Source organism: Calidris pugnax, unplaced genomic scaffold, assembly GCF_001431845.1.
Source record: "Calidris pugnax isolate Ruff unplaced genomic scaffold, ASM143184v1 scaffold68, whole genome shotgun sequence".
Classification (NCBI taxonomy): Eukaryota; Metazoa; Chordata; class Aves; order Charadriiformes; family Scolopacidae; genus Calidris; species Calidris pugnax.
In genome coordinates this window covers 6,023,328-6,040,841 of record NW_015090921.1, presented here as the reverse complement: position 1 = coordinate 6,040,841, position 17,514 = coordinate 6,023,328, and the positions used below count along the sequence as shown (strand labels likewise).

The window sequence follows — 17,514 nt, the reverse complement described above, 5'->3', positions numbered from 1 at the left end:
ATGAAGTAACATAAAAAAAAAAAAAAAAGAAGAACATTTTCACACCTTAAGAAAAAAAATGAACAGTTTAAGATGCTCTATTTCTTTTTCTACCTGATTGTGCTTCCTTTCTTTCTGAAAGTTCTTATTTAGAAACAGGACAGTGTTATTCCCACTATTATTCAGTAAAGGTTTCTACATTAGTTAAATTATGAGAGTATTTGTGAACATGCCTGTGACCAAAGAAAAGTTATCTATCTCCTCTTGATTCGGGCCCATTACCAGAATTATCTAGAATGACCTTTGAGAGAAGCCTTCTAGCCACAAGATGCTGTTTTTATAAGGAGGAAAAACACTGCCAGAATATTTTGGCTGCTGGCAGAGAACAAGCGGTTCTTATTCTATATTCTCTTTAACGTCGATGCGTCTTGAGATCTTTTGACAGGACTGTTACTTACTTCCTGTTCAGTACAAATTCTTCTTGAATGAGGCTTTTTCCTAGAATTTTGTTCTTACGACTAGTTAATACTTACTCCAGAACTTCCTTGGAAGCCATATTCAGATAACGAGGAGACACCCACTGAATTTCAAACCAGTCTCTAAAGCCATTGTTTCCACAGCATTGGAATCCAATTTGTAACAGATCCACTGTTTTCTTTAAGAAGCATCGTCCAGGTATGTCCGTGTCCTTATAGAACTTCATAGCATCCCTCAGTCCCAGATAGAGAGACTCTTCCAGCTCGTTCCTCATGGTATAGCACATGAGAGCACCCACCAGGATGCAGAAGGTAAAACAGAAGGTACATACGATGTATGGGAGCATAACTAGTTTCCACCGAGAGAACTTGTTGGCATCTGAGCAGTCGTAGCAGATTTTGCCACCCAGAAAGTTGATGATACATGCTATGACCCCTACAGAGATCAACATGTTGGGGACAGAGTTAATGTCCCCTTTTGCCATCACTTCGTTGCGTTTCTTGATCTCTATTTTCAGAAAGAGGCCAAGGCTGAAGAGAATTATCCCACTCACAACAGAAACCCAGTTGAGGATCCATAAGATCTGAGCCAATTTGTCCCTTCTAGTTTTGGTGAATTTTACTTTGAGGACAGCCATAGTCAGATCAACGTCAGGAAAAGAAGCGTAGGTCAAGGAAAGCTCGTAAGCTGATTAGGAGCATGTATCCAAGGCATGCAGCAGAAATCTGAAGAAGAGAGAGAGAAAGATTACTGTCTGTCTGACCGGGTATTTATAGACACCACACAAAACTTCCTGTACGGCCTCATGTGCTCCGAGTCCTGCCAAGGGAGTGCCCCAGGGAAATTTATTGCTTAAACTTCATACAGTGTGAATCACTTGAAAAAAACCCCCAAATTCTAAGGACCAGCTAGAGCAATCAAAAATAAGTGACCAGTAGAATCAATGAACTCTGGATTCCTGGGGACTTTTGTCAAGAGCAATTTTTTGTGCAGGTGTTCTGATGTCTGGAAATGAGCTGGATCTGCTGTCTTTCCCTTCAAAAAAATTCACAGTGCTTTTCTCTTCTATTTGTTGCCTGTATTTTCTTGAGGATTATAGGAATTTATAATTCTTACTGCATCATGGTCAGATTTGCCTTCAAAAGTTGAACAAGCAGGATGAACGAGCAGATATATACAGCATAATCACATAAGCCTTTTATCCATATGGAAAAAAACCATGAAAATAGTACCAGAAACAGTTTCCTACAGGCAATTTTAGTCATTTCATCAATTATGTGCAGTAAAACATGATTTTGCTAGCAAAGCACAGTTTTATTCCTACACTTATACTACTAAGATATGATCAGTTTGGCAACAACTGGAGGGGGAAGTGACTGTGATTAGCCACAGACACAAAATGTTCAACAGGTAGTTAAGCTATCAATGACTGTGTTGGTTTTCTAGAAAATACGATCAAAATTTTCTTAACTTGTAAGTGCTGTGACCTGACTGGTGAACAAATCAGCCTCCACCACATTTTTCCACTGGATCTGGCATAAAAGCACTACCATTTTTATAGGAAGTAACATAAAAAAAAGAAAGCAGAATATCTTCACATCTTAAGAAAAAAAATGAACAGTTTAAGATGCTCTATTTCTTTTTCTACCTGATTGTGCTTCCTTTCTTTCTGAAAGTTCTTATTTAGAAACAGATTTTTTGAATAGCATACTGGATCTGGCATAAAAGCACTACCATTTGTATATGAAGTAACATAAAAAAAAAAAAAAAAGCAGAACATTTTCACACCTTAAGAAAAAAAATGAACAGTTTAAGATGCTCTATTTCTTTTTCTACCTGATTGTGCTTCCTTTCTTTCTGAAAGTTCTTATTTAGAAACAGGTTTTGGAATAGCGTGATGTATTAAATGAGGCCTATTTAATCCTTAGGGAATCACCACTACTGTCTTAACCTCTGCTCCTGCAGCTAAAGTTCCTTATTCTTTCCCCTTGTCCTGAGAACCTTATTCCAACCCTCCTACCACCTGTAGACTAGTTTTCTTTCCCAGTTCCCCATATTTCAGTCAGAATCCCAAACTTCATTCCTGGTTGCACTTTCTGCAATAACCTGGTCTTCTTCACCGTCCACTGGAACTGCTTCCATTCTCCCACCTGAAGAAAACTCTGCAGCCCAACAGACACCACAATATTTTTTGAAGCCTAGTTTTCTTTCCCAGTTCCCCATATTTCAGTCAGAATCCCAAACTTCATTCCTGGTTGCACTTTCTGCAATAACCTGGTCTTCTTCACCGTCCACTGGAACTGCTTCCATTCTCCCACCTGAAGAAAACTCTGCAGCCCAACAGACACCACAATATTTTTTGAAGCGGAGCCATTTGAAATATTACAGGAATCTACTCCTTTTTTTTTTTTGTAGTTTATATCTTGTATGTTTTATTAGTTTCTTTTCAATACACCTACTCTTAGATTATTAGCAGTCCTTTAATAACTTTCCCATGTGATCTACAGACTCTTCTGGTTTTCTCTCCAAAGATCACAATGACGGACATAAAATATATTCAGAGAGACTCTTTCTGCCCTGAGTTTCAAATCTGATATTTCCGAGTTTCACAGCTGAAGGACGACTTCTGTGTTTCAAGGTCTGTCTTCTTTTCCCCAGCAATTAGTGGAGCTAAGAAAATAACATATTTCCCAGCACTTTTGACTTTGCTTCTCTGCAACTTTACTACTAGCTTCTCTGCACTTCCCCAGTTATACCGCAATTGCAGGCAGAGAGCAGTTAATAACATCCAAGATCTAAAACTTGTTAGAGCTGGAGACAATGTGGGTTTGGTGTACGTGATGTGGATGTAGAACTATGCTGTGGTACCTCGGGATCAAACCATGAATTTTTACCCTTCTTCAGTGCTTCTGATGCTTTGTGATTGCCTTTCCCCAACATGTGCAAGATATATGGAGATTTTCTTTCTTTCCTCCCCAGAACACCTACTCTCAGCATGGTCTTGTACTAATTCAGTCATTTTCATTAGAGTGGTTTTATACTGTACAACTCTGTGTTTATATGATTATGCAGTCTTCTACTTCCACTATTACAATGGCATTTATAACCCTGCAAACTTGGGGAAATAGGGAAGCATAAGCAGCATTATTCTCGCTTAGTATTTTTTAAGCTAGTGGACTCTACTACTTCACTTAAACTGAAAAAAAACTGGTATGAGCTAAACCAGCATGAAAACCAAGACAAGCTGTACAGAAGCAGGGCTACACCTACCCACTAAAGGATCCGCAGCGGCAATGAAGCTTAACACTGGGTAAGCAGATTGTTGTAGAGTGCAGTTTAAAAAGGTAATGGTACGTCAGAGACTTCACCTGTATTTGTTGGAAAGAACCAATTGTATGTGTACAGGTGAGATAAAGATTCCATTCATATTAGAAACTGTCATAGTTAGATATCTTCATGCATTTGAATATTAAAACATTTTAATACCTGTGAGATCTAATTAATTCATGTTGCATGTTTTTTTTCTCCTGCATTTATAGAGGAAACTAATTCCCCTCTATTCATCTCTATATGTCTTTTGGACAATACACACTTACTGGTATTATTTCCAAAGGTGCTGAGGCCAGCGGCTCTTTGACTTTAAAAACAAGATCCTAATTTTAATGATTGTTAAGGCTGATCATGAGTTATGGTTGAGTATTGATTGTGATCATATTGTGATAATTTTATCGATTGTCATGACAGAACACTGATTATTGATAGACACCTCTGTGCAAACAAGTCCAGAGAACAGTCATTTATAAAATGACAATTCTTTCTTCACACCATTCTTCTGTGGTACCCTTCAGACCTCATTTAAAAGGATCACGCTCCGCTGGCACAGAATTAAGCCTCCATAGGAATTCCTTAGCTGACAGCCTGTCTGCTAAGCCTGGAGACAGCACCTTTGATTGCTTCACCAGTTAAGCAGTTCGTGACTTGAACTGAAATAGCTGCGGGTGGCTGCTGCAAATAGGCCTGTTGGCCCCTGATACTCAGGGCTCACAGGAGAGAGAATCTGTTGTGGAATCTCCTGGCTGCCTGATGCGCAGCTCACATTTGATGGCCAGTGTATATGAATGTGTCGCTCACTGTTCATGTATGACATGGCAGATGTATTTGCAAAATGCCTCTAAATTGTCAGGCACAGATATATATAGTAACGGTGTCACTAGGAACCCCCTATTCGCCAAGCATTTTTTGCTTTAACATTTGAACAAAATTTGTAAACTGTTCTACTTAAAATCCATCTACTCAAGAGGCACTGTTGATTTAGGAAGAGGTAAATTTGAGATTTTTCTGTCATTTTCTAGCCATAAAGCAACTTGAAGCTGAATTCCATAAGCAGTTTATCTCATGTAGCTATTCCGATACAGCTCCTTCCCCTGTTTTCAGATGCCTAAAGGTAAAAAACTGAAAAATTTGTGTGCAAGAGCACCTTCTCCTACTAAGTCCTTGCCTTCAGTAATTCTCATAAGGTAATTCCCGCTGCTTCCTTGGTGCAATTTTTGTAAGACCAGATTTCATGGAATCTTCACGTTCATCTAACAGAGGTACCCACACCCCAGTCCTCCAGCAGTATAAGATCTGCTGTTCCACATGAGCCATTTGGCCAGAGCAAAACAGGGGAGTGACTGGTTGTTGTAGTGTAGTAACCACTTGTTGATTGACCCTGTCGTCACTTATATACCCAGGATTGCACAAAGGATCTTTGGGATAACTGTGCTTCTGGTGAAACTCTGAGTGTATCAAGAAGAACAACTTATATCTACTCCGTTCCCGTGTTCCCAGCTTCTACAAGGATACTTCTCTTGAGATTATTTTTTCCTATGCTAGATAATGTGAAAACTCTCTTCCCATCATGATGAATTTTGTAAATACACCATAACATTATTCTTTCCCTAGTTGTTTGATGAAGTATTGAATACATTTATGAATAAGCTGTATTGCAACACAAATGCTGCCACACAGAAGCATTTTTTGAGCACTGTGAAGAAAGTTCTTCCAGCCAAAAGAACTAAAGTGCAGTTATGAGATAAAAGTGTCATTGTCTTGCTCTGCAAAACGTATCTGTTCTTTTCCAAGTTAATTTGGCAGTGAGCTACTGTAAAACCACAAACACTCCTCGTAGTTCAGTGGAACTAACATCTCTATCAAAGTTCTTAGAATCACTCCTCACCATTGCACACAAGCTACTTTGGATTTATGAAGCATAAACACACAGACCTTTTTTTCCCAGCTACGGGACAGCAAGCTGGATTTTATTCTGTAAGGGGAGAAATACTTATTTCAACAGAAGCAGCCAAACAAATGTGGAAATCTCTCTCGTATTATCGATACTGTTCTCAAGCTTTTCTTGTCTAGCTTCCACCAGCATACTGGAGCTTTTTGCTTCCAAGATGGCACCTACCTGTTCCTTTCCTATCAAACTCCTCTAACTATGGAGAACAAGACATAGCACAGCTATTTATTCATTTATAATGTTGACGTATCAGATGCAAATTGTCTAAAGGGGGGGTTGGTACTTGATGATCTTTAAGGTCTCTTCCAACTCTAACCATTCTATGATTCTAAAGAAATTTGGCTTGCAATTTTTTCATAAATAAACCACATCTTATCTTAAACAATTTCATGAAAACCTGCCATTTTAGCTAATCACACATTCCTATCTGTGATTTAATATAAAAGAAACCACTAACCTGCTTCAGAGGACTGAACAAGATCTTGAAACTGGTAACTTGCCGAGTACAGGGGAGAAAATACCTGGGTCAGGCATCCTGAGGAAGAGTGGAGAACTGATTTCCTGATGTCTGTGTAGTTCTTCTGTCTTTACACTGACTCACCTACAGAGATGGAGAAAAAGACTTCAACTCTCCTGCCCGTGCTAATCTCTCTTTCATCTCTAATCGTATCTAAGAGATTTATTTCAAGGTTCTTATGCCACCAGGTTAAATCCTGCAAAACAGGCCAATTAACTGAGTGTGAACTGAGATCTCACTGACAAAATGGATTTTTGCTAACATCTTTTGCCTTTTTATCCCCCAGAGGTTTGGGGTAGTAAGCAACAGACTGTTCTTCACTACCTGCTAATGTCTTCATTAGTTCTTAATTTGTTCTTAGCAGTAATTCTGGGTCTAAGAGAAGAATGAAACTAACTAAACTTTCTGGGTCTATGGGAAGAGAAAGTCTATATAGGCAATCATCACTATTCTCTTTGGGTGGAGTTGTCCATCCTCTGTATATTGGCTGTGGATGTGTCCAAGGAAGGAATTCAAGTAAACCAGAGCAATTGGATCATCCTCTATGACTCACAGCAGATTCTGGTGTGGGAAGCTTTCCAGGTTCAAGAACAATCTAGTAGAAACCTCTGCCCTAGACTCTTAAAAGCTTTATCCCGAGCCAGAAGCAAAAGCATTTGTCCTCTGGCATTTCTGAGCCCAGCATGTAGCAATTTGTGGGATGGATGTGGCTGGGCAGAACTGGCAACAGCAGTGGCAACAAGCTGAGCCTGAGCAATGCTCCATCGAGTCAGTGGTGATGTTAGTACCAGCACTGAATCACTCACCAGGACCGGGTTTGGTCTGTAGGGTCTATAACACATCAGCAGTTCAGTAGGCACACAGGTCTGACTGCCAGGGACCCTGCACCGGGGATTGCAATGCATAGGAATGTTCTCAGAAGCACAAGCTGTCTGCTCCCAGCTGGTGAGGAGCAGTCAACCACCCCCGTGATACCACTCCCATTCTAACTCTGGATCCTCGGAATACGCCTGTTCATCTCATTTATGGCCTCACACCCCTCTGCACCCATCAGTATTTACACTGGGTGCTCCATCCAACAATGCATCGGCTAGGACCATATGGCAAACTTATACAGAGCAGCTCCCTTGATGTGTGTGGGGTCCCTGAAGCCCACACTGGCTCAATGTGCCTTTTGCTGGCAACTTCAGTTTGGAAAAATATAATTTACCATACCTTCACCTTTCTAAAGAAAATAGAATCATAGAATCATAGAATTGCCCAGACCGGAGGGGACCTCCAAAGGTCATCTAGTTGGACCTCCCTGCAGTCAGCAGGGACACCCCCAACTAGACCAGGTTGCCCAGGGCCTCATCGAGCCTCTCCTTGAATATCTCCAGGGAAGGGGCCTCAACCACCTCCCTGGGCAACCTGTTCCAGTGCTCCACCACCCTCACAGTGAAGAAAAATACCTGAAGTAGGGCTTCCAGCTTTCTCTCTTGCCTATGTGTGGATGTACAGCACATCCAGGAAACTGCAGATGAAGAGCACATGTGATACATCTGGGACCTGTTGGACCTACTGCATACGGACCACACAAATGCTTGCCTATGATCAAATATACCCCAACTGCATTGCATTAGTCCTGTGCACAGGGGTCATTCGTGCTTTGGTCTTGGTGTACTTGTGCAGATGACAAGGAATGTGTTAGTTCTGTTCAAATGTGTACAATTTCATAGGGATCACCTCTAAGGAGCACCTTCAATGAGTATAATATATTCCTTGTGGACAGCACAAGTACACAAATGTACACGTTTGCCTTCTGCATTTTTGAGATGTTGCTCTGGCTGGGATGTGATAGATTAGAAATCCTGGACAAACATCTGAAGTCCTCTTCTATGCCCAGAAGTTCACATGTGAAACCTACCCCTCTACCCCCATCTGTGGAACTCCAGACATATGTTATCCCTGACTATTAGAAAGTTTTATTGCTTCAGATACCTAGTAGTAGAAAAAAGCACCTTTCCTGTTGTTGCTTTGCAGTATAAACCTGGTACTTCCATGCAGGAAAGCAAGCAAGCAGAAGATGGCAGTACTGCTGTATGTAGGTTGGTTTTTGGGTTTTTTTCTACAGTGCAAAGGAAGAAGCTGTCTTTTCTTTGCGTTCAAGAGATTAGAGGTCCCTCACACAGCTAGGGGCAGCTCAGGAATGCATCATTGTGAGAAATCACTTCAAACCAGTCTTCATGTGAATAGAAGTCAATGCTACCTGGATTTTTTGTTCTGTTTCATATTGGGAAATGGTTTCAGCTGCAAAGTTAATACTTAAAGTTGAATTACTCAAAAATTACTTTTGTTTTATGGCCTCTATAAATAACCATGCTGCACTTCCTTACAGACCTGCTGGGAAGCCTGGACACCAAGATGATAATGACAGAGTAGCATTTTGTAACCCAGCAGGAGTGGTTGTACATGGGGACCTGCCATCTATCAACCAGTGGTGTAGAAGGGAAACACATACTTTCCTGCTAACAGTGGAGATTGCTGTGCCGTAGCTTCGGATCCGAGACAGGTAAATTTAATGTATGTTTGGCCAATTACTTATCTGTTTATAAATATGTAAGTCCGCAAGTAAGGACAGATGCGTTATGAATTAGCCTAGTTAAATAGCTAGTTGGGATGATGCATGCTGCAAAACTGTATTTTACATCTAGTTTCCAAAAATTAATGTGGGGGTTTTTTTTAGTATATATATTTGCATGCGTTTCCATTTAATCTTGTATTTAATGTAAATGATAACTAAAGAGATTTTGGTGTAATGGACTAAACCTAGAGGCACAACTATTCTTCAACATGTCAGTGCTTCAGAGGGACAGTCCACATTCTGAAAGAGATTCTCTCTGGTATGTGTTAATGGGGAAAGGGCATGAAAAAGGGAATTTAGACTTTCTGTTTTTTATGGCCTTGGTAAAGTTGTGAACCACACAGCAGATACTGAGAGGCGTAAATTATTAGGCAAATAGAAGCAACTGGGTCTTTACAGAATATTCACCTCTCAATTAAATTTTTGAACTTTTAAGAAGGAAGTATAGTGATATCTAGATGATTATGGTTGTTTTAGTTAGATGAAGATACCTACGTTAAATCACACCACCTGAAATTCTTACGGAATTGCAGAGATGGCAGAGGGCATGTCAAAACTCAAAGGAAAGAGATACTGGGGATAGACAGTAATTTAGAAGAACCAAGTTTGTACATTAGAATGCCACAAAGCTTATTGCAAACGAAGTCAATTATATGTTTTTACAACTAGAGCTATACACTGTACCACTGTTGTGCCAGAAGACCCACTGTACTACGTTGCATGCAAAATCCAAATACTGTAACTGTAGCTCATTGCATTGCCTGACAAAATCACAGATTAAACAAATCAGAAAAATATGTATTATAATTCTCATTTTTCATATGTTTAAAGTTATAACAATATGGATGATGGAGCCAGTCTCAGGCAGAAAGGAGATTACAGAAGACTTGCATGAACTGCGCTGCACACGTACTGCTAGTCTTCAGGACTCCTCGATATTCTGTGCAGGTACCTATCAAGCTGGCTCTGATTTCAATCCATAGGAGCTCTACTGTCCATAACCTCTGAGTCATCCACTCCTGACTCATGGTGAGTCATTACACATGGAAAACTAAGGCACAGAAATAGTGTATCCACCTTAAAATCAGACCAGTAGCCTATGGTAAAGCCGGAAAGTGAAACTGTATTTTAAATTGGTTAGTAACCTAAAGCTTCCATTCTGGCTCTAACTTTTTTTCTGAATCCATTTTGGGTGCCAATCTCTTCTCCCTAGTAACAAGTGATAGGACAAGAGGAAATGGCTTCAAGTTGCCCCAGGGGAGGTTTAGATTGGAGATTAGGAAAAATTTCTTCACCAAAAGGGTTGTCAAGCTTTGGAACAGGCTGCCCTGGGAAGTGGTGGAATCGCCTTCCCTAGAGTTATTTAAAAGACAAGTAGACGTGATGCTTAGTGACCCAGTTTAGTGGTGGACTTTGCAGTGCTAGGTTATGGTTGGGCTTGATGATCTTAAAGGTCTTTTCCAACCTAAACAATTCTATGATTCTATGACCACAAGTCAGTCATCAGGAAGCTTTTTGCAGAATGGAATTAAACACATATGATGAAGGCTCCCAACAAAATTCCCTTTACATAATAATGTAAAATTTCCTTTTTCTATTCAATATCTCATAGCATCAATACTTTGGTGTGCTGTACTGCCAATTAACCCTTCTTCCCCTAGCAAAGGAGTCAGACATACACTCTCACAGTTCTCCTTGAAGAGACTCCCTATAGCCCTCCTATACTAATCAGGATGCCTTCCCAACCTAAACAATTCTATGATTCTATGACCACAAGTCAGTCATCAGGAAGCTTTTTGCAGAATGGAATTAAACACATATGATGAAGGCTCCCAACAAAATTCCCTTTACATAATAATGTAAAATTTCCTTTTTCTATTCAATATCTCATAGCATCAATACTTTGGTGTGCTGTACTGCCAATTAACCCTTCTTCCCCTAGCAAAGGAGTCAGACATACACTCTCACAGTTCTCCTTGAAGAGACTTCCTATAGACCTCTTATACTAATCAGGATGTCTGTTCTCACCTTATTATGAACCTGATGTCGGTGCTGTTTATCACTCTCTAGACACCATTTGAACTGAACAATATCACTCAGAACATCTTGTAGGGAATCTGAGATTCCTTTAGAAAGGAGACAGTTATGAAAAAAAAAAGAGACTCACAAAGTTTCTGAAGCTGTCAAATAGACAAAACCCAGCACCCAGACCCAGTGCTCTTAGCACTCTTCTGAAAGACATCCAAGATCCCTCTGTCCCTTCAGAGGGGACTTTATGCTTATTGACACTCTGTGTCTAGAAATCGTGATCTGTGAAAAAAGAAAAAAGACTGAAGGAACTCGGTTTTCTTAGCATAGAGTATTGACACTCTGTGTCTAGAAATCGTGATCGGTGAAAAAAGAAAAAAGACTGAAGGAACTTGGTTTTCTTAGAATAAAGACTGATGGTGAGAGGTAAAAATTGTGTTCAAGTAATTTTAAGATAGTTGCACAGTGAAAGGGAATAAATTCCTTGGTGACAGGAGAAGAAATAATGGGTGAAATCTTTCTTTTAGTGACAATAGTGAAACAGACAATAAAAAAACTGGATTTCCATCAACAGAGCACTTTTAGAAAAGGCTGACAAATACTAGCCAGGAACGAAGAAATAATGGGTGAAATCTTTCTTTTAGTAGAATAGTGAAACAGACAATAAAAAAAACTGGATTTCCATCAACTTTTAGAAAAGGTTGACAAATACTAGCCAGGAACTTCATAGGACTGTTGGTCCTTCCTTGGAAAAAGGGCTGAACTAGATGTCTCAAGGTCTGTAATTTTTCATTTGCTATGAACTGAATATCTGTTTAAACATCTACAAAACTTCGTAAGTCCTATGCCATCTTTGGACAATACTTTTTTGCTCACTGACTTTTGCCTAAAATGTGAGCTTATAAAATGTGTTTTCCTTTCTACTTTTCAGCGAGAGCACTGTTTCCACCTCTGTTTATACATGCATTTTTAGTTGCAATTTTCAACAAATTCCACAATTTGGTGGATGTTCATTTACTGACTAAGCAAACCTTGGAATTTTCCATCTCTTGGAAATGAGTAATTGTGAAGTCTGTGCATCTTACTATCTATCTCTTTTTCTCACCTTGGAATTTTCCATCTCTTGGAAATGAGCAATTATGAAGTCTGTGCATCTTACTATCTATCTCCCCTCTTTTTCTTTCTTTTTCTCTCTCCTCTTTTCTTACAATAATTTGATTTCTGACACTCAAAAAATTTTCTGGAGCTTTGCCTCTTACTTCTGTGGTCAACTAAGCAGAAACAGTAGTCAGAACTTCTGACTCATACAGAAATAAATAAATAAACCCAACACACTGATGTCTAGGCAAAGAAGTTCCAATAAAAGTATTTGAAACCAAGGAGTTTGTACTATGCTGGATGAATCATCTGCTCCCATACACATTTATTTCAAGAAAATAACAGCAGAGTTCAGAAGGTCTTACACATTGTTAATCATGTCACCCTTCTCCATTGGCAGATATAAGCACATGTTTGTGTTTAGGTGTGGTTTTTAATTTTTAAAGATTCCTTGAAGAAACATTAGATCATTCCTTTAAGACAAAAAACACAGATAAAAATTTTCACATCTCTCTTATTCCACAAGGAAGAAGATTTCCAGGAAAGCAAATTTATTTTTCCATGATTATCCATGAAGCTTAAGAAAGCAGAAGTTGAAACACTAGAAAGTTACGTTCCATCTATAGACAATCCTGGAAGTTCACCAAACCGAGATATTTAAGAATCTTCAGAACAAACACAGAGGTGTCCATGTGTGGTGATTTACAGCTATTGACTAACTTTGCTAAGTAACTTCATTTTCCCTCTGCTTAGGAAGTAACATCCTAAGGTTTCTGACTTCAGAAAAGTTAAACCAGCTGACAATTGTTTCCAGTACTTGCTCTTCTCCACCTCAAGGTGAAATTCACCTTTTGGCAAGATCTGAACCTTTGTAGATGCGAATAATGATTTTCCCCTTCCTGTGATTTTAATAATTTATTTATAAAAGTAATGTTTTCGCTACATTTTATGATAAAAATGCTAACCTAATTTCAGTGTAAGCATTTCTCAGGAATAATGAAAGCGATGTAATACTTTTAAGAAGAAATATTTAGGTTTACTGTTTATATGCACAGACAGGTAAAATGCACATACGAGAATTCACCTTCTAGGGAATATTCGTAGCAGGAATAGACTCAGAGATATGCAACAGGTTGGAGTTAGAAGCTCATCTTCTTTCCCCTTTTCTTTCTACATAAGTACTAATAAACTAAAATGACTAGATTAATTCACGGCCACATTGGAGTTAAATGTGTATCTGTGCTGGGCTACTGCATTTCAATATGCTTGCAAGAGCTTTGTAGTTTTATAGGAGGACCTAGGATGCTCTTACCATTCCATGCAGATTCAGAAGTGTCTCTTCACTCACATATGTTTGATAACAGCGATTCAAATGCTGCATGACAAGCTCCTATAAAAAATAAAAAAAAAAGATGTTACATCAGGACATGAAATACCCTTCAGGGTCAGACCCATTATCCACCTGGCTCTCTAGTCTGTCTCTAACAGTAGCACAAGTAGATACCATTTAGGGGCACTTTTTACACTTAATCCCCCTTTTACTCCCTCTGCATCCAAAACTGTTCTTAATGACATGTAATGGAACACCAGGTAATTACCACACAGAGCCAGATACAGCAATAAAATACAATTGGTTAGAAGATAAGAACAAGGTATAGTTACACCACAAAAAAAGGCACATTCTTACATTGAGATAGCCACTTGGAATTAGCAACATAAAATCTGAATAAAGGTTGGCCCCATAACTTTTTCCAGGCCCAATCAACACTATGCATTTAAGCTTTTACCTGTACTACTGTAAAAATGGTAGAGTGGCTTGATTCCATAGTTACACAAAGATAGAGATTTTAATGTCTTGGGCTTTTTTTTTGTGTGTGGTGAAAATATTCTGTGAGTTCTAGAGATTTTAATGTCTTGGGCTTTTTTTTTTTTGTGGTGAAAATATTCTGCGAGTTTGCACTGATAGAGGAAACGCTGGCATCTGTTACATTTACCATCATCTTTGAACCAAAAATAGTAGAACGAAAGCCTTGAAGAACCTCTTGATATATTTCTGGAGCAGTGAATTAAAAAGTAAAAATGGTAGAGTGGCTTGATTCCATAGTTACACAAAGATAGAGATTTTAATGTCTTGGGCTTTTTTTTTGTGTGTGGTGAAAATATTCTGTGAGTTCGCACTGATAGAGGAAACGCTGGCATCTGTTACATTTACCATCGTCTTTGAACCAAAAATAGTAGAACAGAAAGCCTTGAAGAACCTCTTGATATATTTCTGGAGCAGTGAATTAAAAAAGATGAGATCTTTTCTGTAAAGACCTCCTGCATTTAAGTGGAAACAGATTTTCTTTTCGAGAAGACTCAGTTTGAGTATATTTTTTTCCTGCTTGATTTCTATTTGAACCATTCAGGTTTTGTCTACTTATGAAGAGTCCATGGTAATTTGAAATCTAACAGATCGCTAGAACTTTAAAACTAACTGACCTCCTGCATTTAAGTGGAAACAGATTTTCTTTTCGAGAAGACTCAGTTTGAGTATATTTTTTTCCTGCTTGATTTCTATTTGAACCATTCAGGTTTTGTCTACTTATGAAGAGTCCATGGTAATTTGAAATCTAACAGATCACTTTACAGAACTTTAAAACTAACAGATGATGAAGAGAAAGAGTATTTTGTCTTTTAAAGCTTGCAGCGTGCATCCTGACTTACAGTATGCTAAGAAGACATATTCATAATGCTATTTCCATGATATTGTGCATGACAATGCGGTTATATTAGATAATGAATTAACTTGTGAAGTTACAAAGTGATGAGAGAAACCATGTCCCTTGGATTAGCAATGTTAAACAGGTAAACAGACAAACCAGACAAACAAGTTTGTTAAGGCCTTTCCATTCTCTTTAATTGAATCAGAATCTTTTCCTGAAGAATTGTACGCCTCAGGCAATATGTCAATTGTTTGGGGAACAATAAAGTATTCTTCACAGATGGATTCATATTCATAAGCTCCCCATTACACCTAGTACACAGCAAGTTTTGTTGGCATTATTTAAAATAAGAGGTGGTTAGGGCATTCATCTACCCCCCTTGTAATCTGGGGAAAAAAAGTACTGTCTAGTTTAGAAGGAGTGCATAAGAAGAGTAAGTGTAAGGAACAGGCCTATCCTAGAGTAATTGCCACCTTTGCAATGCCTTTAAGACAGATTTGGAAAAATGTGTACCTTCAGTAGAATATTCTCCATCAGAGAAACTGTAAATGTCTATCAAAGGTGAGCAAAACTCGTAACTCCATTTTTCAATTAGGGAAAAGATGTACTATTGAAAAAAAAAATAGACAAAAAAGGAACCCTCCCCTTGTCCGAGCAACCCTCCTTGTTCACAGAACAAACATTTCTTTATCATATCATCTTTCTTGTAACTGCTTCAACTGTTAGTTAGGACACATTGTGCACACACACATTCTCTCCTTGTTCACAAAACAAACATTTCTTTATCATATCATCTTTCTTGTAACTGCTTCAACTGTTAGTTAGGACACATTGTGCACACACACATTCTCTATCTACAGAGGAATGTATGCTTATCACCAATGCTGTACCCACACCACTGCCACCGGCTTGGATTAGCAATGTTAAACAGGTAAACAGACAAACCAGACAAACAAGTTTGTTAAGGCCTTTCCATTCTGTTTAATTGAATCAGAATATTTTCCTGAAGAATTGTACGCCTCAGGCAATATGTCAATTGTTTGGGGAACAATAAAGTATTCTTCACAGATGGATTCATATTCATAAGCTCCCCATTACACCTAGTACATAGCAAGTTTTGTTGGCATTATTTAAAATAAGAGGTGGTTAGGGCATTCATCTACCCCCCTTGTAATCTGGGGAAAAAAAGTACTGTCTAGTTTAGAAGGAGTGCATAAGAAGAGTAAGTGTAAGGAACAGGCCTATCCTAGAGTAATTGCCACCTTTGCAATGCCTTTAAGACAGATTTGGAAGAATGTGTACCTTCAGTAGAATATTCTCCATCAGAGAAACTGTAAATGTCTATCAAAGGTGAGCAAAACTCGTAACTCCATTTTTCAATTAGGGAAAAGATGTACTATTGAAAAAAAAAATAGACAAAAAAGGAACCCTCCCCTTGTCCGAGCAACCCTCCTTGTTCACAGAACAAACATTTCTTTATCATATCATCTTTCTTGTAACTTCTTCAATTCTTCTTGTAACTGCTTCAATTGTTAGTTAGGACACATTGTGCACACACACATTCTCTATCTACAGAGGAATGTATGCTTATCACCAGTGCTGTACCCGCACCACTACCACCGCTGGACCACTGCTTGGGGTAGTTCACTTTGAGAACGAAGAAGGTGTCACCATCTGACTGAAGGTGACAATGTGCAAGTCACATCCGTTTGGGCTCACTATTGGGTTATATCACCAGCCCCCACTGCTGGGTAACTCATTTGTAAACCACTAGCTCTCGGATCTCTCTTCTAACCTTACTCTTTGACTATGATCTCCTTGTGATGAATGAAGAAACAGCTTAAGTTATGCACACTATCAGTAGGGAAATATAAGCTTGCTTTTTCTTTTTTTTTTTATTTTTAAGAAACTTCCCATGAGGGGAAGGCTGCAACGCGTTTACTCACTTGCACACAAGCTGCTGCGAGGACAGCAGATCTCTCCTTCCCCCTTCCCCCCGAACAGCTCTCTCCTAGCTGCCAGACGGATCGGATCGCTGGGTTTGACACCGTGTGGATCCGGCCTCCGGGCTGACACCACGGCCCACAAACGCGTCCCGTGGGCCGCTGTGCCAGCTCCGGCTCCATCGCCTCAGCGGGCTGGAGAGTCCCGTCTGCAGTAAGGAGCCACCAGCGAGGGCTGAACCCTTCTCTTCGAAGGCCTATGTGCTTTACCGGCCTGTGTGCGGGGCGCATCAACCCCTTCCTACCGCCACAGCGTGGAGCCCACGGGTGACAGCCCCGCCGTGTCCTTCAGGGCAGCGCTTCCCGCCGCAGGGGACAGCGGTCCCTCAGGTGAGGCGAGGGGCCGGCCTCCCTCCCGCCCCCGCCTCTCCTTCCTCAGCCCGCTGCCCCTAGGCAGGCCCCTTCGCCGATGAGGCCCGGGGGTGGCCGAGCCCGGGCTGCTGAGGCGGAGGCCGGTACCGCAGCGAGGGGGCGGCTCTCCCCCCGGGCCAGAGCGGGCGCTGCAGCGCTGAGCGGCCCTACGGCCATTCCCGCCACGGGCGCTGCCCACCGCTCCCTCAGAGCCCCGGCGGGAAACGGCCCGCCGCGGAGGGAGACTACAGCGCCCAGCGGGCACCTCGGCCGCGAGGCTGCGCGGGGGCGGCCGTGGGCCGGTAGCGGGGCTCGCCGCGGCTCTCAACCAACCCCGCACACAGCGCCGCTTCCAGCTGCGCCCGCCTCCGGTACCCTAATTGACCGGGCTGACGACCAATCGCCCGCGAGGAATCTCCGCGGCTGCCCAATCACCGCTGCGCTTGAGAGGC

General features: G+C 40.5%; 1 protein-coding gene across 3 annotated transcripts; it reads right to left on the bottom strand.

Moving 5' to 3' along the window:
* Positions 1–508: 508 nt before the first annotated feature.
* On the bottom strand, positions 509–17,136 carry LOC106892722 (photoreceptor outer segment membrane glycoprotein 2-like). Of its 3 annotated transcripts, none has more exons than XM_014950136.1 (4): positions 16,655–17,136; positions 13,316–13,393; positions 6,195–6,338; positions 509–1,181 (listed from the first exon to the last, which is right to left on the bottom strand). In XM_014950136.1, exon 4 carries the CDS (start codon positions 1,091–1,093, stop codon positions 509–511), a length of 585 nt encoding a protein of 194 aa, XP_014805622.1. In that variant the 5' UTR covers positions 1,094–1,181; positions 6,195–6,338; positions 13,316–13,393; positions 16,655–17,136. The 3 variants fall into 3 exon arrangements, with proteins under 3 accessions (XP_014805622.1, XP_014805624.1, XP_014805623.1); XM_014950138.1 differs by having other exon boundaries at positions 1,089–1,181; positions 6,259–6,338; XM_014950137.1 differs by lacking the exon at positions 509–1,181 and adding an exon at positions 5,729–5,761 and having other exon boundaries at positions 6,259–6,338.
* Positions 17,137–17,514: the final 378 nt, after the last annotated feature.